This window comes from Bombina bombina, chromosome 4, assembly GCF_027579735.1.
Source record: "Bombina bombina isolate aBomBom1 chromosome 4, aBomBom1.pri, whole genome shotgun sequence".
NCBI lineage: Eukaryota > Metazoa > Chordata > Amphibia > Anura > Bombinatoridae > Bombina > Bombina bombina.
The window spans coordinates 831,324,720-831,337,367 of NC_069502.1; the positions used below are offsets into that span (position 1 = coordinate 831,324,720).

At 40.3% G+C, this 12,648-nt stretch overlaps 1 protein-coding gene across 3 annotated transcripts in view; it reads left to right on the forward strand.

Annotated features, from left to right (window-relative positions):
* The window catches only part of LOC128655634 (gastrula zinc finger protein XlCGF26.1-like), a 45,380-nt gene that overhangs the window by 4,564 nt on the left and 28,168 nt on the right, over positions 1-12,648 (forward strand). For all 3 annotated transcript variants that reach the window (XM_053709222.1, XM_053709223.1, XM_053709221.1), the window contains exons 3-4: positions 5,324-5,431; positions 7,518-7,622. In XM_053709222.1, the coding sequence (XP_053565197.1) occupies positions 5,324-5,431; positions 7,518-7,622 (213 nt within the window). The remainder of the gene's footprint in view (positions 1-5,323; positions 5,432-7,517; positions 7,623-12,648) is intronic.

Here is a 12,648-nt window from a genome sequence, read left to right on the forward strand (position 1 = left end):
AGCGTGCTTTATATATGGTAGCAGTGCTCATCACAAGAGCATACTGAGGTAGGTTGAGGAGCAAGCTTTATATATATAGCAGCAGTGCTTGTCATGAGAGCATACTGAGATAAGCACAGGAACACGCTTTATATTTGGCAACAATGTTTATCATGAGAGTATACTGAAGGAGGCTGAGCAGTGTGCAGTAAATACAGTGCTCCAGACACTTGCACGCTTCTGAGCGTACTTAGATATTTTGTCATGGGAAGGAGCTACATTTGAACAAAGGATACTAAGAGAAAAAAGTAAATGTAATGACATAAGCATTGTTTGTTTCTACCCTGGCTGTGTGCGTCTACAGACAACGTCACTGTGTGCAGCACTGAGGCAGCTAATATTCTGTTACCGCTGGTTACATAAACGTATTATATACAATATGGTGCAGCTCTTCAGTGCGTAGCTGGGGGCAGAAGTATGTGCAGCACTGAGGCATCTAATATTCTGTTACTGCTGGTTACATAAACGTATTATATACAATATGGTGCAGCTCTTCAGTGTGTAGCTGGGGGCAGAAGTATGTGCGGCACTGAGGCATCTAATATTCTGTTACCGCTGGTTACATAAACGTATTATATACAATATGGTGCAGCTCTTCAGTGTGTAGCTGGGAGCAGAAGTATGTGCGGCACTGAGGCAGCTAATATTCTGTTACCGCTGGTTACATAAACGTATTATATACAATATGGTGCAGCTCTTCAGTGCGTAGCTGGGGGCAGAAGTATGTGCAGCGCTGAGGCAGCTAATATTCTGTTACCGCTGGTTGCATAAACTTATTATATACAATATGGTGCAGCTCTTCAGTGCGTAGCTGGGGGCAGAAGTATGTGCAGCACTGAGGCAGCTAATACTCTGTTACCGCTGGTTACATAAACGTATTATATACAATATGGTGCAGCTCTTCAGTGCGTAGCTGGGGGCTGAAGTATGTGCAGCACTGAGGCAGCTAATATTCTGTTACTGCTGGTTACATAAACGTATTATATACAATATGGTGCAGCTCTTCAGTGCGTAGCTGGGGGCAGAAGTATGTGCAGCACTGAGGCATCTAATATTCTGTTACCGCTGGTTACATAAACGTATTATATACAATATGGTGCAGCTCTTCAGTGCGTAGCTGGAGGCAGAAGTATGTGCAGCGCTGAGGCATCTAATATTCTGTTACCGCTGGTTACATAAACGTATTATATACAATATGGTGCAGCTCTTCAGTGCGTAGCTGGGGGCAGAAGTATGTGCAGCGCTGAGGCAGCTAATATTCTGTTACCGCTGGTTACATAAACGTATTATATACAATATGGTGCAGCTCTTCAGTGCGTAGCTGGAGGCAGAAGTATGTGCAGCGCTGAGGCATCTAATATTCTGTTACCGCTGGTTACATAAACGTATTATATACAATATGGTGCAGCTCTTCAGTGCGTAGCTGGGGGCAGAAGTATGTGCAGCGCTGAGGCAGCTAATATTCTGTTACCGCTGGTTACATAAACTTATTATATACAATATGGTGCAGCTCTTCAGTGCGTAGCTGGGGGCAGAAGTATGTGCAGCACTGAGGCATCTAATATTCTGTTACCGCTGGTTACATAAACGTATTATATACAATATGGTGCAGCTCTTCAGTGCGTAGCTGGGGGCAGAAGTATGTGCAGCACTGAGGCATCTAATATTCTGTTACCGCTGGTTACATAAACGTATTATATACAATATGGTGCAGCTCTTCAGTGCGTAGCTGGGGGCAGAAGTATGTGCAGCACTGAGGCAGCTAATATTCTGTTACTGCTGGTTACATAAACGTATTATATACAATATGGTGCAGCTCTTCAGTGCGTAGCTGGAGGCAGAAGTATGTGCAGCACTGAGGCAGCTAATATTCTGTTACCGCTGGTTACGTAAACTTATTATATACAATATGGTGCAGCTCTTCAGTGTGTAGCTGGGAGCAGAAGTATGTGCGGCACTGAGGCATCTAATATTCTGTTACTGCTGGTTACGTAAACGTATTATATACAATATGGTGCAGCTCTTCAGTGTGTAGCTGGGAGCAGAAGTATGTGCAGCACTGAGGCAGCTAATATTCTGTTACCGCTGGTTACATAAACTTATTATATACAATATGGTGCAGCTCTTCAGTGTGTAGCTGGGGGCAGAAGTATGTGCAGCACTGAGGCAGCTAATATTCTGTTACCGCTGGTTACATAAACGTATTATATACAATATGGTGCAGCTCTTCAGTGTGTAGCTGGGGCAGAAGTATGTGCAGCACTGAGGCAGCTAATATTCTGTTACCGCTGGTTACATAAACGTATTATATACAATATGGTGCAGCTCTTCAGTGCGTAGCTGGGGGCAGAACTATGTGCAGCACTGAGGCAGCTAATATTCTGTTACCGCTGGTTACATAAACGTATTATATACAATATGGTGCAGCTCTTCAGTGTGTAGCTGGGAGCAGAAGTATGTGCAGCACTGAGGCAGCTAATATTCTGTTACCGCTGGTTACGTAAACTTATTATATACAATATGGTGCAGCTCTTCAGTGTGTAGCTGGGGGCAGAAGTATGTGCGGCACTGAGGCAGCTAATATTCTGTTACCGCTGGTTACATAAACGTATTATATACAATATGGTGCAGCTCTTCAGTGTGTAGCTGGGGGCAGAAGTATGTGCAGCACTGAGGCAGCTAATATTCTGTTACCGCTGGTTACATAAACGTATTATATACAATATGGTGCAGCTCTTCAGTGTGTAGCTGGAGGCAGAAGTATGTGCAGCACTGAGGCAGCTAATATTCTGTTACCGCTGGTTACATAAACGTATTATATACAATATGGTGCAGCTCTTCAGTGTGTAGCTGGGGGCAGAAGTATGTGCAGCACTGAGGCAGCTAATATTCTGTTACCGCTGGTTACATAAACGTATTATATACAATATGGTGCACAATAACCAAGGTGAGGGGAGCTAAAGGTATAATTGGTGGTGATTGTATGTTACTGTGTAACCTAAATAAGAGTTTATGCTTAAGCGTTATGGTTGAAAAAATAATATATTTATTTTAAAACACTTTAAAACATGTGCATAATAAAAGTATAGAGCTCTATTACTTTAAGACATATAAAACAATATACAATATACAATTTGTAATAACAATAATTGAAGATAGAAAATAGTTGCTAAAATATTGTACACTTTTTGTACACTTTTTGCTTGCTTCTGTGGTCTATACGGTCTCTTTTGAGGCTTTAAAAGTTTAGTATTATTGTTGTTCTAGTACTCACGATTTTGTCTTGAGTGTAAAAGGCTTTTTAGCTTTATGGGGTTATAAAAAACCGTTGCGGAGGCAATATACGTTTGGAGTAATTAAAGCCTTAAAATTGACGATCTTGCTTTTTGTAGCTTTGGAGGTTAAAATGAACAAGCAGTAGATTTGTTTCTATTTCCTTTGTTAGGAGTTGCAAAGTTTTAAAAGAGGCTGATACAATGTATATCTCCAATGGTTGTGCTTAAGAAAAATCTTAGCCGTTTTAACGCTGTTATGGTGCTTGAAAGTTCCTCAATTTTTCGTGGGGGGTTTCAAATTGAATTATCCGTTGGTCTCTGAGACTGTATACCCTATTTTAAGCTAGTATGCTGTTCAGGGTTTGCAGGAGTCTCTAAGAGGCTTATAGCGTTTGAAAATTTCTCAATCTTTAGCAGGAGTTTGATTGGGAATATCCGTTGGTCTCTGAGACTGTTTACCCTTAAGATTTTGCTGGTGGTTGTTCAGGGTTTGCAGGAGTCTCTAAGAGGCAGTTCTGTCTGTTGTCCGGTGTTTTTCTTCTTTTGCGCTTAATATTTCAAGCGCTAGATAGAGCTGAATCCGTTGAAGGGAAGATAGTTCTTGTCCCACAGTGTGGGCATAAACTGTCAAAGAGGGTGCACACTCAGGTGGGCAGATCTACGCGTTTCGGCGGGTGCCTTTATCAAGATCAAGATATCAAGATTTTAGCAACTATTTTCTATCTTCAATTATTGTTATTACAAATTGTATATTGTATATTGTTTTATATGTCTTAAAGTAATAGAGCTCTATACTTTTATTATGCACATGTTTTAAAGTGTTTTAAAATAAATATATTATTTTTTCAACCATAACGCTTAAGCATAAACTCTTATTTAGGTTACACAGTAACATACAATCACCACCAATTATACCTTTAGCTCCCCTCACCTTGGTTATTGCGCTTCATTCTTTGACAGTCGTTTGAAGGAACAACTGTCACACTTGTAGGGTTTAGAGCGTGGTTATATTAACCAATTTTCCCCAAACATTAACACTCACCAGGTGCACTCACTCTAAACTTGTTTTTCACTATACAATATGGTGCAGCACTTCAGTGTGTAGCTGGGGGCAGAAGTATGTGCGGCGCTGGAGGTGCTGCTAATATTGTGATGGTGTCTAGCCGGTACTTCCTGTCACTAGTATCCTGCTTGTCTGTCTGATCTTTCTGCTGCGCACAACACGCTGCTTCCTATTTGCCAGTTTTATGGAGTTCTGAGCCGGACTTTCCTCCTTTTTTAAATGGCACTAATTCTCATACAGTGTTATTAGCTATGCAGCTTCCCGGGTTTACTGCATGCTGACTCCTCTATTAGGATCACCTGCTTAGCCCTGTATTGTGTATATCACAAACCACAACTGTTACGTGTGTACAGATACAAAAGTAAATCATGCAGCAAGCTCTTCCTTTAGGTTTATTTGTGTAGCTTTTATTATATCACTCATGTAAAACCTCACAGTGCGCTGCTATAGACTCTCTCATGTAAGGTCATTTACCAGAGAGTGTGAGATCAAGGAGTTACAAACAAAATAATTACACTTTTCCAAGATGCTGGTTTATTTTTACCCATAGCTGGTTCCTGTTAACTTAAAGGGATATGAAACCCCAAATTTTTCTTTTTTAATTCAGAAAATACAAGTTTGAAAAAGTTTCCAATTTATTTCTATTTTCAAATTTGCTTTGTTCTCATGATATCTTTTGTTGAAGAGATACCTAGGTAGGTGTCTGGAGCAGGAAATAGTGCTGCCATCTAGTGCTCTTGTAAATGGATAACATTCTTGTAAACTGCTGCCATAAAGTGCTCCAGACACAAACGCACGCCTGATTTTTTTGTGTAATACAATTAGTTAAATTAGGCTTTCACTAATTGTGTAATAAACTAAACCAGAACGTACAAACGTCTGTTATATAAGTTTATGTTACACCCTGTACTGTGCTCTATCAGGTAACTTCCTGCTGTAATTACAGGGCGTCTAGAGGAAAACCCGGGCACTGGGCTATTAAATGTGAAGGAAGAGGATGAGACAGATGACATGAATAGTCATCAGACTGAAATACATTGGTCCCTCCCTGCCGGTGAGTAGTAATACGTGAGAGTCTGCCGGGGCTGTGCACACAGTTACTTACTGCTCTCCCTCCCTGCCGGTGAGTAGTAATACGTGAGAGTCTGCCGTGGCTGTGCACACAGTTATTTACTGCTCTCCCTCCCTGCCGGTGAGTAGTAATACGTGAGAGTCTGCCGGGGCTGTGCACACAGTTACTTACTGCTCTCCCTCCCTGCCGGTGAGTAGTAATACGTGAGAGTCTGCCGGGGCTGTGCACACAGTTACTTACTGCTTTCCCTCCCTGCCGGTGAGTAGTAATACGTGAGAGTCTGCCGGGGCTGTGCACACAGTTACTTACTGCTCTCCCTCCCTGCCGGTGAGTAGTAATACGTGAGAGTCTGCCGGGGCTGTGCACACAGTTACTTACTGCTCTCCCTCCCTGCCGGTGAGTAGTAATAAGTGAGAGTCTGCCGGGGCTGTGCACACAGTTACTTACTGCTCTCCCTCCCTGCCGGTGAGTAGTAATACGTGAGAGTCTGCCGGGGCTGTGCACACAGTTACTTACTGCTCTCCCTCCCTGCCGGTGAGTAGTAATACGTGAGAGTCTGCCGGGGCTGTGCACACAGTTACTTACTGCTCTCCCTCCCTGCCGGTGAGTAGTAATACGTGAGATTCTGCCGGGGCTGTGCACACAGTTACTTACTGCTCTCCCTCCCTGCCGGTGAGTAGTAATACGTGAGAGTCTGCCGGTGCTGTGCACACAGTTACTTACTGCTCTCCCTCCCTGCCGGTGAGTAGTAATACGTGAGAGTCTGCCGGGGCTGTGCACACAGTTACTTACTGCTCTCCCTCCCTGCCGGTGAGTAGTAATACGTGAGAGTCTGCCGGGGCTGTGCACACAGTTACTTACTGCTCTCCCTCCCTGCCGGTGAGTAGTAATACGTGAGAGTCTGCCGGTGCTGTGCACACAGTTACTTACTGCTCTCCCTCCCTGCCGGTGAGTAGTAATACGTGAGAGTCAGCCGGGGCTGTGCACACAGTTACTTACTGCTCTCCCTCCCTGCCGGTGAGTAGTAATACGTGATAGTCCGCCGGGGCTGTGCACACAGTTACTTACTTCTCTCCCTCCCTGCCGGTGAGTAGTAATACATGAGAGTCTGCCGGAGCTGTGCACACCGTTACTTACTGCTCTCCCTCCCTGCCGGTGAGTAGTAATACGTGAGAGTCTGCCGGGGCTGTGCACACAGTTACTTACTGCTCTCCCTCCCTGCCGGTGAGTAGTAATACGTGAGAGTCTGCCGGGGCTGTGCACACAGTTACTTACTGCTCTCCCTCCCTGCCGGTGAGTAGTAATACGTGAGAGTCTGCCGGGGCTGTGCACACAGTTACTTACTGCTCTCCCTCCCTGCCGGTGAGTAGTAATACGTGAGAGTCTGCCGGGGCTGTGCACACAGTTACTTACTGCTCTCCCTCCCTGCCGGTGAGTAGTAATACGTGAGAGTCTGCCGGGGCTGTGCACACAGTTACTTACTGCTCTCCCTCCCTGCCGGTGAGTAGTAATACGTGAGAGTCCGCCGGGGCTGTGCACACAGTTACTTACTTCTCTCCCTCCCTGCCGGGGAGTAGTAATACATGAGAGTCTGCCGGGGCTGTGCACACCGTTACTTACTGCTCTCCCTCCCTGCCGGTGAGTAGTAATACGTGAGAGTCTGCCGGGGCTGTACACACAGTTACTTACTGCTCTCCCTCCCTGCCGGTGAGTATTAATACATGAGAGTCCGCCGGGGCTGTGCACACAGTTACTTACTTCTCTCCCTCCCTGCCGGTGAGTAGTAATACGTGAGAGTCTGCCGGGGCTGTGCACACAGTTACTTACTGCTCTCCCTTGTAGCTTACTGTCTGGTTTATAAGCACAGATAACAAACTGACCCTTGTTTAGTTTATGTTGTATTTTTATACTCGAATATAGAGAATCACGGTAAAAAAAGGATGAGAGGGAAAGAAGGAGAATGTGTGAATTTGGTGCTATTGTCTGTGTGGGAAATAAACTATTTTATAGTGAAGTTAAAAAAAACTAGATCATGTGATATAAAAACTGAATCTGCTTTATTGTACAGATGAAGATAACGCTGATATAGTGAAAGTTGAGATAACAGAAGATCTGTGTGGGAGGCATCAGCTGGAAGCACCAGATGAGGAAACCAGTGACAGCATCAGCCCAGGTGAGTGTGCACGTGTGTTGTATCTGATGGATTCTAGAAATATGGAATAAAAAGCGCAGAGTAAAAAACACCAAACTCCTGATATACCTAAAAAGTCCCTGATATAGGCATGTACAAAACAGATAAAAAATATATTTAAACAGGAGCGCTGTAGCTAAAGGTGAATATGAAACAAATAAAACAGGTGATAGATTCCCATAAATACGTGTTAAAACATCAATACTGATAAATTAAAAACAAGTGGTGAATTCCAAAAGATACGTTTCAAAACATCAATGTTGGTAAATATTAAATAGTGACAAATACTTAGTGCAAAGATCATTCGTGCATATTATGAATAATCAAAAAAAGGGGCTTGGTGCAGCAAAATAAACTAAAATGAATTAAACAGTGACAAGTTAGGTGTGGTTTGCAAGGCTCTGCCTAAAAATATTTAATGTAACATATAAAAATACAGAATAAAACACATATACTAAAAACGGACGTCTCCGTATCAAACAAATTATGCCAATACACCGATTTTTTCAAAAGTTTGTCTCCTAATGGCCAGAAATGGGATAAAGCAGTCCCGGTAACAGTTATTATGTAGATAGATGATGCAGGCTTACCCCCAAACAGTTGCGGCTTTTTGATGAAGCAAACGATGAAATTACCGCCGTGGCGGAAGTGACGTCATTTAAGGGGGCGCTGGCCCGACTGAGCACTCCGATTGGTTTCTATTACGGTCGTTCTCAGGTTGCAGCTGCTTAGTTCACAGTGGCAAGGTATCCGCTCTTTATGTGCTCAAATGCACGCAGGATACTGACAACGGTAGTTTTGTGCTGAATGCGACTGTTTAGAGTAGATACAAAAGTTCCATTTATAACCTTCAATAAGGCTTAATAATGTTGGTACACAAGCAAGTGCCAGGAGAATGCAAAATTCTTTTAAAAGTTCCACAGATGACAAGCTGTATCAATCTGTAACAGCAACTGATAGCTGTGAGATACTTCTCAAAATCAGAAGTGGGCAACAAACATCAACGCGTTTCTCCCTCTGCAGGGCTTTCTCAAGATGAGGTGTTGCAGCAGGTGTACCTTTTTAAAGGTGTACCTCAGTCTCTTATTGGTTACAATTTTCTTAGTCATAGATGAAGGGGTGTGTATCATTAATTAAAGGTAGTATTGGCAAATCTACATCTGTTCAGAGCAATGATATATCAGCTTCATTATTAAAACAGATACAAAATTTCATATAATCTTCTAGAGTGATCAATTAAAAAATACATAGCGATAGTGATATTAAAATAGGTATACAGAATTGAATTAGATTATTTTAAAAAACCTATAAGGTAGAATGAAAATATAAATGAAAATATAAATGGGGCTCTATGAACTATGTAGTAACATAATATAAAAAAACTATATGATAAATAAGGTTATATCTATACCTTCATTCTAAAAAACTTTAAAAGTGAATTATCCGCGCTGTTAAAAAGAATAATAAAATACACTAGTATTAAAAAATACATTTATATTGAAAGTATATCTATATTAAAAGAGACACAAGTATACGTTAGGGGATAAAATTGATTTATAAAAATTTAATTTGATCTAGTGGAAATTAATCTAATAAGAATGGGGAAATATCTAACTCTGAGTTCAGGCCGGTGGGAAATAGGGTATCGTATTTATATATCAGTTCTGCCTCTTTGAGTTTTAAGATTTTTTCTATGTTCCCACCCCTCCAATTTTGTTTAAAATGTGCTATTCCCCAATACTTTAGATCAGAAGTTCTGCCATTATGCACTAATTTAAAATGTTTATACAGATTAGTGTCTTCCATTCCCTTTTCAATACAAAGGAGATGTTCCCTTATCCTATCTTTTACCATTCTTTTTGTTTCCCCAAAATATATCAAATCACAAGTGCATTTTAAAATATAGATGACCCCTTTAGTGGTACATCTAATACACTCTTTAATACTCAATTCTTCCCCAGATTTCTGAACTTTAACTGTACTTCTTTTGTCGCTGTGTTTACAGGCCTTACAAGAATAGCAAGGAAAAAAACCTACTATTTTCCCTCCTTGTAGGTTTTTTTGTATGGGTACCATAGTTTTAGTGTGATATGCACTCGGTGCCAGGATAGATTTGAAGTTTTTAGATTTTCTAAAGATCATTTTTGGTTTCGGTGGTAAAGAATCTCCTATAATAGGGTCTGCTTTAAGTATACCCCAATTTTTATTTAAGATCTTTCTCATAAGACCATGATCTGCACTATACTCAGTAATGAATGGGACATTGATAGCCTCTGTATTTTCTATATTTGTCTTTTGTTTATATGAAAGTAGGGTTTTTCTATCAGTCTCCCTAGCCCGTGATACGGCCTTGTTTACAGTTTCTTTATTGTATCCTCTATCTAGGAATTTTTCCATTAAAATCCCAATCTGATTTTCAAAGTCTTGGGGTCTAGAGCAATTTTTCTTGATCCTCAGACTTTGGCCGAACGGGATGTTATCTTTCCATTGCTGGAGATGACAACTATTGGCATGTATGAAACTGTTAGAGTCAACTTCTTTAAAGTGGGTTTTTGTTTCCACTACATTATTTACCACCATGATTTCCAAATCTAAGAAGATGACAGTTTCCCTACTATAATTGAAGGTAAATTTTAGGCCCCTATCATTAGCATTCATATTATCAAACATCTTTAGTAGCTCTACTTCAGACCCCCTCCATATTAACAGGACATCATCGATGTAGCGTCTATAGAGCACGAGGTTTGCACCATAGCTGCCCTCCTGGAAGAAAGATTCTTCCCAATTGCCAACAAACAGGTTGGCATAGCTAGGTGCAAACCTCGTGCCCATAGCCGTACCCTCTACCTGTAGAAAAAATTTGTTATCGTGCATGAAATAATTATTTTTTAAAATAAAAGCTATACTCTTTAATAGGAATTGCTTCTGTTCGATCTTCATATCTGGATCAGTGCTTAAAAATTGATCAATAGCTGCAACCCCTTTCTCATGGTCTATTACTGTATATAATGATGTTATGTCTCCGGTGGCTATAATATAATTATCCTCCCAAGTTAAATTTTCCAAAATGTTTAGGACCGCAGTTGAGTCCTTAAGATATGAGTTCAAATTTTTTACAAATTTCTGTAGAAAGATGTCCACATATTGTGATAAGTTTGAGGATAATGCCCCAATTCCGGAGATAATTGGTCTACCCGGTGGTTGTTCTACATTCTTATGGATCTTTGGGAGGAAGTAGAACACCGGGACCCTCGGATGTTTCGGGTCCAAGTATTCCACCTCCTTTTCATTTAGTATTCCCAAGTCCCTTCCTTCTTTTAGAAGCTTTTTAAGTAATGCTGCAAATTTATTTGTAGGGTTTAAGTCTAATTTTTTATAAGTTTTGGTATCACTTAGCAGTCTATTTGCTTCAAATTCGTAATAGCTAGTGTCCATTACTACAATCCCCCCGCCCTTGTCGGCGGGCTTGATGGTCACTTTGTTGTTCTTTTTTAGGTTCTCTAAAACCAGACTGTCCTTTTTTGTCATATTATTTTTTGTAAATCTAGATGGCTGCATCTTTTTTAGATCTCTTAGGGTCATTTTTTCGAAGGTCTCTAAATGACTGCCTTTTGCAGAGATAGGATTAAATTTGGATTTGGATTTTAAATTGGTATGGATAAAATTATCTTGTTTAATTGTAGCTCTTTCGGTGGACGCTATTTCTAATGGGCTTCTCATATAGAACCTTTTTAAAGTAAGATTTCTTACAAACTTTTTAATGTGTATGTGCGTGTTAAATTTATTTAATCTGGTACTAGGGGCAAAGGAGAGTCCGTAGCTCAGTATTTTGGTTTCTTCCTCTTTTAGAGTAGTACTACTAATATTAAATACTCCGTTTGTGTTTATCTCCCTCTTTTGGCTTCGTTTGCTGGAGCCGCTCCCTCTTGTTCCTCTAGAGGTCTTTTTTTGTTGTTTCTTTGTCCCCATGTGTTTTGGTTCTGTTCTACAAAATCTTTTGATGTGCCCTCCCTCAGAGGGCTGTGCACTAAAAAAGGAGTCTTATTATCTTTATGAGCGGGTCTCTCTTCTTCATAATTTAAGGGAGTGCATCTGTTCCTAACTGGTGTTTCCCAATTCTCTCTATTCTCCCAAATAGGTCTATTTGATCTATTTGGTCTAAACGGTGCATATCTATTCCTATGGTAATCGTTATTGTAGTATCCCCTATTTGCCTCTGAATGATAATCGTTCTGTCTGTTATATGTATTGGAGTTTCTATAATATTGATAGCCATTATTCTGTGTTCTATCATTATTGGAGTAGTCTGATCTCCATGGTCTATCATAGTCTCTGTTTTCTCTAGATCTATTCCCATAGTTATATTGTCTAGGATATATCAGTTTATTATTGTCTTTCTTTTTGTTATAGTTCACTACTGTCCACTCATCTTTAGGGGCATTGCTTTCCACATTTGTGGTTTCATTATTAGTATCTATTTTTGGTTTTTTTGTATCTCTATCCAATTTTTTCCATTTAGTTTTTAAAATGTCTTTGTTTAGAGTGTCAATTCTTTCAATCATAGCTTTTTGTTTCTGTTTAAACTCCAAAGTCTTCCTATCTTTTAGTTTCTCTTTGATTTCTATTATTTCTTTCTCTAAATCTATGAGGGTATCTTTTCTAGATTTCTTTAGAATCTCTATTAAGTCTAATGAGGCTTTGGATAATACTTCTTCCCATTCTATTTGAAAAATCTCTTTGAGGGGAAAGGCACATGATTTATTTAAAATTAGACCTTTGGGGATAATTCCTTTTCCAGTGTATTTATTTAAAAAAACAATTTCAGTTTTTTGCTTTAATTCTTTAATTAAGAGTTTTTCTAACTTAATCATAGTCTCTTCCAGACTCTCATATTCAGGGCAATTACTACTCTCTTCCTCTTTATAGTCAGATAATTCTTTATATAACTGATCCCTAAATTCAAAAATACCCTCCATTCTGGGGGTAGATGACATAGAGGAAATTGGAA